A 12,673-nucleotide genomic window follows, 5' to 3' on the forward strand; every position below is an offset into this window, starting at 1 on the left:
GAAATTCTTGATCCAGGGACAAAGACAAGACAAATAAAACACAAAAACACAAAAAGTAAAACAAATTATCTAAAAAATACACCCAATAATAAAAGAAACAAATGAGCAACATGGTGCACCAATAGGGTAAGCATCATCTACTTTTCCAGAATCATCCATAGAATTGCTCATATGATGTCAAATCTGGGTTAACTATAGCACTGTGATAACATGTCCTCATGGTAACAAAGGCCATATCTTAATGAGTACCTTCACATAGGGAGGAGCAAATATGGAGATTGTCCACCTCAGGTTTTCACTGGCCACATTAGTTTAGTCTACATAGGTCTCAGACATGTCTCCTACTTTGGTTGGTGGAAAGTTGACCTGTGATGTGTTGACCTGAACCCCTCGATTCTCAGCAGGGATACAGATTGATGTAGCAGACGACACCTGTTTGTACAATGGAGCCAGATTTCTGTTTGCAGCATCTTCTTCTGTTTGTATATCAGTTCTTATCTGAACCTGTAGAGTCTAACAGTAAAAAAATCTACAAATATCATTTCTTTCCAATTTACAGACTTCAAAAAAATAAATTATCATCCATTAAAAGAGTAATCAAGGGAACCAAGGTTATAGCAGTAATCAAAAGAATGCAATCCAGGGACAAAGACCAGACATGGAAAACAGACTTACACAACAAAGAACATAAAGTAACTAAAATCATACATAAAAAGTAACAAAAGCAAATGAGCAACACGGACTCCACTAAAAATGGTATTGCTTCCTTATTTGCTTAAAAGGAATTAAAGCACAAAAAGTGGAAGTCAAATACTGAACTAGTATATTATCTCCCCTGCAATAATATTAGTTTTCTAAACTGAGTTATGATAACTGACTGAGTCAATATATCATATATTATCTTGTAATGTTTTGCTATGTGCAGTTGATTCTGTATTTCAAGATTAAAAGGATCATTGTACCTTATACTGCTCTCCACATGACACATGAACAGTTCCTCGCCATGGTAATGTCTCCATATTCTGGAAAACTCTTGCACTGGGACTGATACATATTGATGTTGTACTCCTTTAATGATACAGTATTATATAGAACTGTTACATGGTATAACTAATGAATAACTAGGAAACTATGATAGAACTGATTCATACAGGTACTTTATCAAAAACAATTTCCTAGAATAACCATGGATTAGTTGCACCATAATTTTAAACAATTAACTACAAAATAACTATTCAAAATTTCAATTTGTATAGTCATCTATTCAAGTTTCAATATTCAGTATAAACAGTTTGCTCTGTTGATTAATTTAGTAAAATGAATACACCGAACTTCTTCATCATTGAAAATAATAAGCCAATTCAAAAGGTCAAGGAACAAATAAGAAATACTTTTAAACCAAGCTTTAGACAAATAAGACTTACTTTGGTTGAACAGTTACTGTTTCAGGTGTAATTTTTACCCATTGTCCAAGCCATGACATCTTAAACCTGTAAAAACAGTTAACCATAAGACATTTATTTAGGAAGCTTCAAGCATGGTTATCATTCACAGCTCAGGCTCAACTGTTGCCCCCATTTTTGTTAAACATTTCATTTAACACGTTATATCTGATTGCAAAACCTTTAGTGTTACCCTAACATCTCATGCCTTCAAAATAATTATACAATACTACAAGGGTAGAAACAAACCATTGATGTGAAAATTAACTAACCTCATTTCCTTGTTCAAGAAGTTAATGATCTGGAACTTTGAAACTTCAGGTCGGTCATCAACTAAAATAAGTAAATTTATATAAATAAAGGGATAAGAATACAGCATACCAGCAATGAATATATCATCACATAGTTGGTGTCTTGTGAGAAAGAATACTGTATCACTTATTCAGTAATTTTAAAGCCTTTTTATACCCATAGGAAGAATATTTTAAAAGGCAACTTAACAAATATGTGTATGTACTTGTAACAAATAAATTCTGTATTCATCTGAACTTTGATGTTGACCACTCATACATGTAGATCAATATTACTGAACCAATTCAAACTTATTAAGAAGTCGACAAGCACAGCATGATACGACTGCAGTGGTCAAACTATGAACAGTTGGGAAGTGTGGACACAATATTATCTTTTGACACATATAAGCATAAGCACAATTTATTATGGACAAATCAAATGGTTTGGAAACTATATTGCACAAAATTTTGAAATAATTTTAAAATTTTCAATATCAAGCCAAAAATAAAAAATGTGGCCCCTTTGACCCCTTATAACTAATAGACATCTGAAATCTGATTGAAAAATGCAAGCAGGGATTTTTATGATAAATCAAATGATAACATATTTCGAAATTGGACCAAAAATTAAAAAGTCTTGTCATAGCCTGACTTTGACCCACTATAACTTGAAAACAGTCGTCAACACATACAATCTGCTGAATACATTTATTTACCAGAATTAAATAAGGAACACAATAAAAAAAGATTATTTAAAATTGGGGAAAAAAAAAACAAACATTCTACATGGGTTTTAATAAAACACTTATTTTTACCTTTTTTGAACCCTTGTTTTCAAACAGTAGGTAATAACAGTAAGTCCAAATTAAATAGGAACCATCCTTTAAGGGTCAGTAAAATCATATTAAAATTTCAGAACAATTGGTCAACCACAACTATCGCATAGAAAAGAAGCGTCCCCAGACTACAACTGCACCATAACATTCTACATCAGCAAATTGTTTGCAGTCATATAAAAAATTGTATAACAAAACAGTATTAGTATACTTTACCTTTAGAAGGAGCATGCAGTATGAGTTGTTCGGGTTTTAGAGCCCAGTCTGATTTATCCTTGTCTAGCATCAAGGACTGTGTAAATAAAGGCCCTATCAAAGGCCCAGGCATTGTGTTGGAAACAGATTCTCTGCCGCTATAAAAAATCAAATAATTGTTAATAAAAATGGTGTTTAGAAAATTGATTTTGCATGAAATTATATATATTTTTTACTGCAGTGCTGAATGTACTTAAAAATTTTTTTCCGAGCTATTAAGAATGTAAATGGTTCATGGTTGTAAACCATGTAGAACACAACTGGATCATTCATCTCACTAACTACCAAATGTTATACACTCTAATTAACATTAAATTATTTTTTTAAGTTCTTAAGTTTGTATACAACTGTTTACTGGAATCAAATATTGCTAATTTATCAATTACTTGTCTGTATGTTTTACTGGTACTACTGATATGTCATTCACATGGGAACCAGAGGGCATGCTGGTTGCTAGGTGACTAGATGGCATGGAAGACATTCTAATGGTCCCAGCAGTATTGTAAAGTCTGTCTGCTGCCTGACTTGGTATGGAAGACTGAGGAATCCTAGGAGGTAAATTATAAGGTTGATCATGTGTCACTATTCCTTTTGTATTTTTAGATGACAAATGGTCAGACAAATAGTCTACAGGAACTGAAGATGCTAAATTACAGCGACTATTTTGTGGAGTTCCATAATCACCACCATTCTGAATGGTTGTTGTAAAGTTACTTCCATGATTTGAATAGACACCAGATTGAGCAGCTGAGGCTACCAAGGTCAGACTGACCTTGGACATGCTTCTATAGAACAGATCAATGTCTTTTGATGGACCAACATCTGAGATAACAGAAGGCAGGTCAGGTACCATGTCTTCATCCATAAATGGCAGGTTAAAGTTCGTACAATGTAAAATATTTTCGTCACATATGGACCTTTGAATTTTACTCTTATGACCTTTACTCTGACGAATGACCCTAAAAAGAGATTATATAAATTAAAGGTTACATAAGAATTTATACATAACAGAAGCAAGCTAACAACAGCTACTTTTTCATACTGATAAAACATCTTTACATGTACTAACTGGATAATATATGTGACTGTACATATTCACATTCCTTGTCCCAACTCTTACATCAAACCAGTGATACATGTAGCTTTATCCTTATTTTTTATATTTTTTTCTTTGATATTTGTCAAAGAAGCCAGAGAAGTTAAAATAAACACAACCTCAGTTGAAAAGAATCTTTCCCATTCAAGCGTGTGTACTACAAACCTTCTCATCCTCTGTCAACTAACTTCATAACCAAAGAGAAAGCCAACCATGTGTACTACAAACCTTCTCATCCTCTGACTACTAACTTCATCACCAAAGAGAAAGCCGACCATGGGCACTACAAACCTTCTCATCCTCTGTCGACTAACTTCATCACCAATGAGAAAGTCAACCATGTGTACTACAAACCTTCTCATTCTCTGTCGACTAACTTCATCACCAAAGAGAAAGCCAACCATGTGTACTACAAACCTTCTCATCCTCTGTCGACTAACTTCATCAGTGAAGAGAAAGCCAACCATGTGTACTACAAACCATCTCATCTTCTGTCGACTAACTTCATCACCAAAGAGAAAGCCGACCATGGGCACTACAAACCTTCTCATTCTCTGTCGACTAACTTCATCACCAAAGAGAAAGTCAACCATATGTACTACAAACCTTCTCATTCTCTGTCGATTAACTTCATCACCAAAGAGAAAGTCAACCACGTGTACTACAAACCTTCTCATCCTCTGTCGACTAACTTCATCACCAAAGAGAAAGCCGACAATGTGTACTACAAACCGTTTCATCCTCTGTCAACTAACTTCATCACCAAAAAGAAAGCCGTCCACGTGCACTACAAACCTTCTCATCCTCTGTCGACTAACTTCATCACCAAAGAGAAAGCCAATCATGTGTACTACAAACCTTCTCATTGTCAGTCAACTAACTTCATCAGTGAAGAGAAAGCCGACCATGTGTACTACAAATCTTTTCATCCTCTGACTACTAACTTCATCACCAAAGAGAAAGCAGACCATGTGCACTACAAACCTTCTAATCCTCTGTCGACTAACTTCATCACCAAAGAGAAAGCCGACCATGTGTACTACAAACCTTCTCATCCTCTGTCGACTAACTTCATCACCGCAGAGAAACCCAACAACTGCTACTATTTCTCTCCCCTCACTACACAGGGCACATTCTCTCTCTGTTGGGTTAAACACAACTGTTATACACTGAAAAAAGTAGTTAAGATCCAGTAATGTCTTACAAAAGCTGATTCACATTTTGGAGTTGTACTTAAATTTAATGGAGCAGACAGGATGAAATATTAACCATCAGATGTTGCTTCATTGTATTTGTGATGTGACATTTCCCTGCATTATGAACTTAGTTAATTTCTTAATCTCAGACAACTAACTAATATTCAGCTGCCAAGCTACTGACAAAATTCTCTCTTACAGTACATTTTTACTCCTATCAATGTTAATGTCCACATTACTTCTGTTTTAGTCTAACAAGCATCTGACACATTACATGATCAAGATATAATACATCTATAATGCTACTTACACTGGCTCCTTTTGCTTTAATCACCATTTCATTAGGTTCTATAAGAACCCTTGGAGGTCTGACTAGGTGTTTACAGCTTGGATCTGTACATAAAAAATAGAATAGAATATTTTGCCCAATTGAAATCAATACAAAATAATTAATATGCAACACATAATATCATATATCATAGTAAAACAGGAAATTGCATGTGTTGTTGTGCTACTCATACAGGAAGTTGATATCGAACATCACCATGTATAACTCATCCATATAAAGAACCATTATTACCCCTTCCATATGAAGAAATAAACCAAATTTGAAACGAATCCATCAATAGGAGCCAAGAATTTTGTGATAAAAATTTTATCTATCATTCCATACAGTGAAAAATGGCAAAGTCCTACAAAATGAGAAGTTGATGTTTAGACAGCACTCAAAATCACTAACACTGTATGCATCATCTTTATAAAGTCACACACAAAATTTGAAATCAATCCATCCACAGAGAGCCGAAGTAATAGCGATGAAATTCAGACGGATGGATGGAATGACAGACAAGGTGATTCCAATATACCACCCACTTGTTGAGATGGGGTATAATTATGTACAAATCTTTGCAAGAATCAGGCAAAATGATTGAACCCAAAAATGTTGAACCTTACTATGCAAGTATTAGTATTAGTTTAGACTTGCTAAGTAAAACTATTATACAAACTTGTTGACACTTATAAACTCTAGAGGCAATGTTTCTGAGTTCCTACCTGTGAAGCATAAACCTTTGACATAAGCAGCTCTTGAACCAACGTTTCTCAGTGAGATTTTCTGTATCTGACATTTGTTAGGCTCTATACCAGAGAAATTCAGTAAATATTTCTGATCTGTAACACTGTTGCCCTCAATTATACTGGCACCTTCCATAACCAATAGATTGGTACCTCCATATCCTTCTAATGGAATCTATAAAAATAACAATATGGTCTTGTCAACTTTATCATCAAGCCATTTCAAAAGATAATTTTTGCTACATTCTTGGGATGTTAAATAAGTGAACATTTCAATGCCAATTCAAATACATTATACTAGCTAATGACACCTAAACAATAGACAACCACAAAGATAGTCTACTTCATCAACAAAATCTGATATGTGGTTAACACTGATAACACTTAGTGATTAAATACATGTATGCATATGACTTTCTAACCATCAAGTGTTTACTGAAATTTCATGAGAGCCATCCCCCCAAATATTTTTCATAGGAGAAACCATTTCTCCATTATATAAGGCTTGGCTTATATCCTTTCTCCACTTTCTTAGGTGAAATTCAGATTTTCATATGCTCCCTTAAGCTCACAAGTTACAAATCACTCCTTCCTGGAGAAGATTTGAACCATTATATTAACTACCATACACACTAAGAAATATAATAATTACAGAGTATTTAACAGCCATGCCAACAGGTTTTACCACCAGCTTGCCATGATGTTGCCTTACAGCTGACGGGCGATATTCTACATTGACAAGAAATTTATCTCCTCCATTTACCAGTAACTCTCGTGTGTATGATCTTCTGTCATTCCACAATAACTACAATACATAGTAATTTAGTTACAGTTACATGGAATCACTTCAACATCGAAACAGTCATGTTTCAAATCACTTAACATCAATAATCAATTACTGAAAGAGTCAGAAACAAATTTACCATTAATAGTCAAGGAACAGACATGTCTGAAATCAGTCTGTTTGTAACAACTAATAAGCAATGCATCAGAAAATTCAGTTTTCATGTTTATTGTAAACCCAAAGAATGTTTTGCTACACTTTATGATGCAGTGTCTGCCTTATCAGTTAATAATTTTGAATGGTCTAATTTAAACCTCTATATACCTGGAAGCTGTCAGTATCAGATCTGATCTCCAATGATAACTTCAGCTGTGATGAGGTTACATTCTTCAGTGTATATCTCTTTACCCTGAAACAAAGCAAGTAAATCTGTAGTCAACTCCTACTCTGAGTTAATTGTCAATAAACTTTCATCAAAGATTTAATATAAATTATGACTTTAAAATTTAATATCAGGTATGACGTTAAGATTTTGATAACCTTGTCCCTATGGCAAGTAAGTGAATGGAAATTCTACTTGTCCAGTTTTTAAACTAGGTGGATCTGAAGTTGGTTGTCATTTGGAAAAGTATGGTTCTGAATGACAGTTTTACTGGGCAATAGGACCACATTTAATGTCAGACCATGTAACAAAATACATCTTTTAAACTTATTAAACTGTTTTACTTCTTTATATTTTACAGGAAATCACATATATATATGGTATTTTTCTACTTAACTTACAAAGATTTACCCATAGCAACACCACCAAAGTCAATAAACTGTCTGTCTCCTAGCAACACTGGCCCTCTATGAACAACAGCCTCTTTCTGGACCTCAGCTCGGATTGGCAGATCATAATCTGGACCTTGTGGCAAAATTCTCATCAACAAAATTCTGGAAGAAAAAAAAATTGAATATAATCATTGTAGTTCCAAATATTTCTTCAAAAGTTTATCCTTAAAGTAATGAGAGGAAATTTGAGAAGAATGGTATAATAAATATATATGTAAAGCATCTGAGCGACCTACATTTTGTTAACTACTTTCCAGGTAGAATGCAGTCTAATAACAGAGGAAAGTCTTTTCTTTGCTATACGCTTGCTGTTGGATCTTACAGATAAAATACAAATACATAATCACTGAACACTTAACTCCAATCATTATTTCATTCATATATGTTCATTGAGTCTACTCATTAAGTCTACTTATTAAGTCTATTCATTAAGTATATTTGCCTTTCTTTTAATCCCAGAAAAGCAAAATTTTCAACTTCTTTCATGACATTTAAATCCTAACTATCTTAAAGTAGAAAACCCTTCACCAAAGCTCACTAGGTGATACCCCTGCAACACTCTGAGAAACCATATAAGAAACCACAGAAGTACTTTAGATGGAAACTGGAAATAATGTGAGCAAGCTGACGAAGAGAAAACCCCTGCTTCAAATGTAGTTTACTGTACTTCTCTTAATTATCTCCATTACAGATAGTAATTATATTCCTTCGTGCACATCTACATATGATGCTCCACCTTTCTATAAATTTCAACTAAATCCCTGGAGCAGGTTAGGATGACTTGCACACATGAATCTTAAGTTGGACCATCTCCTTTTGGAGTCCTCAGACAGTTATTCAATTTCTTAGTGCACATCTTCATAAGATGACCAACCTTCCTATAAAATTTCATTAAAATCCCTTGAGCAGTTAAGGAGAAGTTGCACTTACAAGGTTTTAGCATTTAAAACACTTAAGTTGGATTTCCTCCCTTTTGAGTGCTCCAATAGTAATTATATTCCTTCATGCACATCTACATATGATGCCCAATCTTCCTACAAAATTTCATCAAAATCCCTTACGCAGTTATGGAAGAGTTGTACTTACCAAAAATGTGGACAGACAGGGTGAATCCAATATTATATATAATACAAAAATGTTTTAAAAAGGAACAAGAATGCTACAAGTAGCCATATGTCCCCTTCATGTGTTTTCATAAGTCCATGTGGCGATTCAACGTTAAGGTATCTTAATGAATCAAATTAAGTTAGGTTAATAATTCTTCATACAACAACAAAAAAATCCGCAAAAAAAAGCAACATGAAAAATAAACAAAGTCCCATAACTCCCATAAAAACTGTCGAATCAAAATAGCGGTTACGTATGATCGACTACACATGGTGACAAACAATCCTACAAAATTTGGTCAAATTCTGTTCAGCGGTTTCTGAGGAGTTGTGTCCACAGCTGACAACCAGCTTGATCACTTCCCAGGGGTAATAAAAGAAAACTTACGTTTCAAATGAAGGAACAGTAAACCCTCTGACAGGATTGAATGACACAGTAACAGGTCTCTCCTGTCCTGGTGGTATGGTAAACTGTGCTGGATTAACAGTGAAGTATTCCTGGTACTCTATAACACCCAACAAACATTCCATGTTGATGTTTCCAGCATTCCTAAGATTAAAGGTCTGACCAGATTTCTGGTTTACATGGGTCTTGAACTGAAGTTGCTGTAAAGATACCACTGATGATAGAATGATCAAAAACAATCTAAAGATATACTGCTGATGATATTTTTTTTCATAGTTTCAATATTTGTGGTATGCGTAGTTTAGTCAAACCACAAATTCTATTCCCCCCCCAAAAAAGAGAAATTTTCATGGAAAACTTACAAAAGAAATCAATGAATTTTACACTCCATAAATCCACAAAAAGTTGACACACCATGACAATTCATGTCCACAAATTGTTGACACATGATAATTTATGTCCACAAAATGTTGACACACCATGACAATTTATGTCCACAAATTGTTGACACAACATGACAATTTATGTCCACAAAACATGACACACCATGACAATTTATGTCCACAAAATGTTGACACACCATGATAATTTATGTCCACAAATTGTTGACACAACATAACAATTTTTGTCCACAAAACATGACAATTTATGTCCACAAAATGATGACATACCATGACAATTTATGTCCACAAAATATTGACACACCATGACAATTTATGTCCACAAATAAATGTACTTATACAGTAAATTGAGCTCCTAAAAATCTGGAACTTAAAATTCTTACAGATAAAAATAAGACTTTTTAAACATACAAACTAAACTGTTTCAAAGTTAGCCAGGTTGGGTATTTTAGGTTGTTATTCATCGCAATATATGGATTTACAGTCAACATTATATGGGTACACTCTACCATTTCTACTTGATTAATGTATTGTTGTCATTTTTTGGTGATATCAAGTAAATTCCTATCCATCAAAATATAGTCTTAATTATTGTGATTAGCCTTTTTCACAAATATAAGAAACATTAAAGAATTTAAGTTTGTCTTTTAAAACCACCTCAACAGCCATAGTAACTACTTCAATGTTCACAGTGCATCACTCCACTCTCTTTTATAAAAAAAATATCCAGTGTATCCAGCCTATTTTATCTGTAAACTTATCGTCAAGTGTACAGCACTTAGCACAAAGAGGTGTTATTTAATTCTAAGTATGGCAGAGCTATAATACCTAAAATAGTAAATAACTCAGTGCAGGACATTCCCAATACCCATTCCATCAGTATCTACCTTTCCTGTGGCTTAGTAAATAAACAACATCCTTTAGGTTATCCCAATGTCTAAATGTCTAAATTGATGCAGTATGGCATGCCCACTACACAAGCTCGCCTTTAAATAAGATAGTCTTACCTCTAACTGCCTCGACAGGTGGAGTTTAGCTAACCCACAACATAAGCCACACCCTACAATAAGAAATACTTACCTCAAACTGCCTAGAGAGATAAAGTTTGGTCACACCCACAATATAAGCCATACCCTATATTAAGAAATACTTACCTCCAACTGTCTAGAGAGGTGGAGTTTGGCCACACCCACTACAGAATGTAGATCTATAGAGCTGATTAGGGGTAGGTGTGAGGGTGTGTCTACTTCAACTTCCACTCTGGCAAACATTTCTGTTGGAGGGTACTGAGACATAGCTTATAAATAGAAAATCAAATAAAACCTGAAGCATAAATATCTAAACAGTTACTACTGGGAAGGTATTTAATTCATGGATTGCATCACACCATGAGCAACAGATCTAATTTTTTTTAAAATGTTTTAGTGAACTATTTTAAAGATATCGTAGACACACACAAAAAAATTTAGCAATGAAAAAGCCTCTATGCCAGGTTTAATTTCTTAGCAAAACCATGAACAATGACACCTTAGAACACATACTCCCAAAAATAATATACACATCTCATTTACAAATACATATAGCTTTATTAACAAGACACCCAATGACTGAACAATGCAATTACAAAAGAATATAAAACATTGGTTATAATAATTGTACATATCACAATATACAAGCAAGAGAGAATTAACAAGTCCCTGAGAGTAAAATACATTATATGTCTGGATTGTACCTCTATTGTATTGCTTCTCTGGAGGCCTACAGTAAATTTTGATGTCATAAACTGTTGGATCAGAGTCAGCATTTCTCCCTGGTACTGATAGTGGCATAACTGTCCTTCCGATAGATGCTGACTGTGGTCTATTACTACGAGAAATCACTGAGATATCAGCCAGCTTTGTGTCAAAGGAAAAGGCATGCCAAGATCCTTGACTCTATCAGAAACATAAAACTAAAGTTATAACAAAGTCCTATTTCTAAAATACTGGAACTACTTACTTAGTTTTATCCTATTCATTAGTATTAAAGTATCAATGTTTACATACAATATATACCAAAATGAAAACAAGTATCAAATGAAATATTTTTTTGACATAAATACATATTATTCATTTTAACATTACCTGAACACTGTACCCTCATAGTTCTATAAGTTTATTACCTGAACACTGTACCCTCATAGTTCTCTAAGTTTATTACCTGAACACTGTACCCACATAGTTCTATAAGTTTATTACCTGAACACCGTACCCTCATAGTTCTCTCAGTTTATTACCTGAACACCGTACCCTCATAGTTCTCTCAGTTTATTACCTGAACACCGTACCCTCATAGTTCTCTCAGTTTATTACCTGAACACCGTACCCTCATAGTTCTCTCAGTTTATTACCTGAACACTGTACCCTCATAGTTCTCTCAGTTTATTACCTGAACACTGTACCCTCATAGTTCTCTCAGTTTATTACCTGAACACCATACCCTCATAGTTCTCTCAGTTTATTACCTGAACACTGTACCCTCATAGTTCTCTCAGTTTATTACCTGAACACTGTACCCTCATAGTTCTCTCAGTTTATTACATGTACCTGAACACTATACCCTCATAGTTCTCTAAGTTTCTTCAGTGTCATATTTAAAAAAAAACACAAAGTACACAACATCAAATTAAGAATTTTAACTTTAATTCATAAAATATGTGAACAATAAATGAATAATATATGCTACAAACATCTGGTGTCAACATGGAAGCCTGAAATAACCACAGTATGAAATTCTGTCAAAGGTCACCACAAAAATTAGTGGAAACTGGCAAAATTAAAGCGACAAGAGATAAATATGATCTCAAGGATCATGAGGGGCTCCAAAAACTGGCCTTATCAGCAAAATATAAATTTAAAAAATCACTCTAAAGTAAAATACATATTTCATAAAGCAGAATTGAGGTATGAAA

The 12,673-nt window shown here is 34.1% G+C and overlaps 1 protein-coding gene across 1 annotated transcript in view; it reads right to left on the bottom strand.

Moving 5' to 3' along the window:
* The window catches only part of LOC148610883 (uncharacterized), a 44,375-nt gene that overhangs the window by 5,894 nt on the left and 25,808 nt on the right, over positions 1-12,673 (bottom strand). The window contains exons 26-40 of the mRNA XM_088590736.1: positions 11,456-11,657; positions 10,878-11,020; positions 9,305-9,522; positions 7,760-7,912; positions 7,301-7,385; positions 6,845-6,997; positions 6,172-6,367; positions 5,429-5,511; positions 4,970-5,091; positions 3,213-3,785; positions 2,788-2,924; positions 1,715-1,775; positions 1,425-1,490; positions 963-1,068; positions 250-513 (exon numbers count right to left, since the gene is read on the bottom strand). Coding sequence (XP_088446862.1) covers positions 313-513; positions 963-1,068; positions 1,425-1,490; positions 1,715-1,775; positions 2,788-2,924; positions 3,213-3,785; positions 4,970-5,091; positions 5,429-5,511; positions 6,172-6,367; positions 6,845-6,997; positions 7,301-7,385; positions 7,760-7,912; positions 9,305-9,522; positions 10,878-11,020; positions 11,456-11,657 — 2,499 coding nt within the window. The 3' untranslated portion in view covers positions 250-312. The remainder of the gene's footprint in view (positions 1-249; positions 514-962; positions 1,069-1,424; positions 1,491-1,714; positions 1,776-2,787; positions 2,925-3,212; positions 3,786-4,969; positions 5,092-5,428; positions 5,512-6,171; positions 6,368-6,844; positions 6,998-7,300; positions 7,386-7,759; positions 7,913-9,304; positions 9,523-10,877; positions 11,021-11,455; positions 11,658-12,673) is intronic.

Source organism: Perna viridis, chromosome 7, assembly GCF_037379345.1.
Source record: "Perna viridis isolate PV_CMFRI_1.1 ecotype Kerala chromosome 7, ASM3737934v1, whole genome shotgun sequence".
NCBI lineage: Eukaryota > Metazoa > Mollusca > Bivalvia > Mytilida > Mytilidae > Perna > Perna viridis.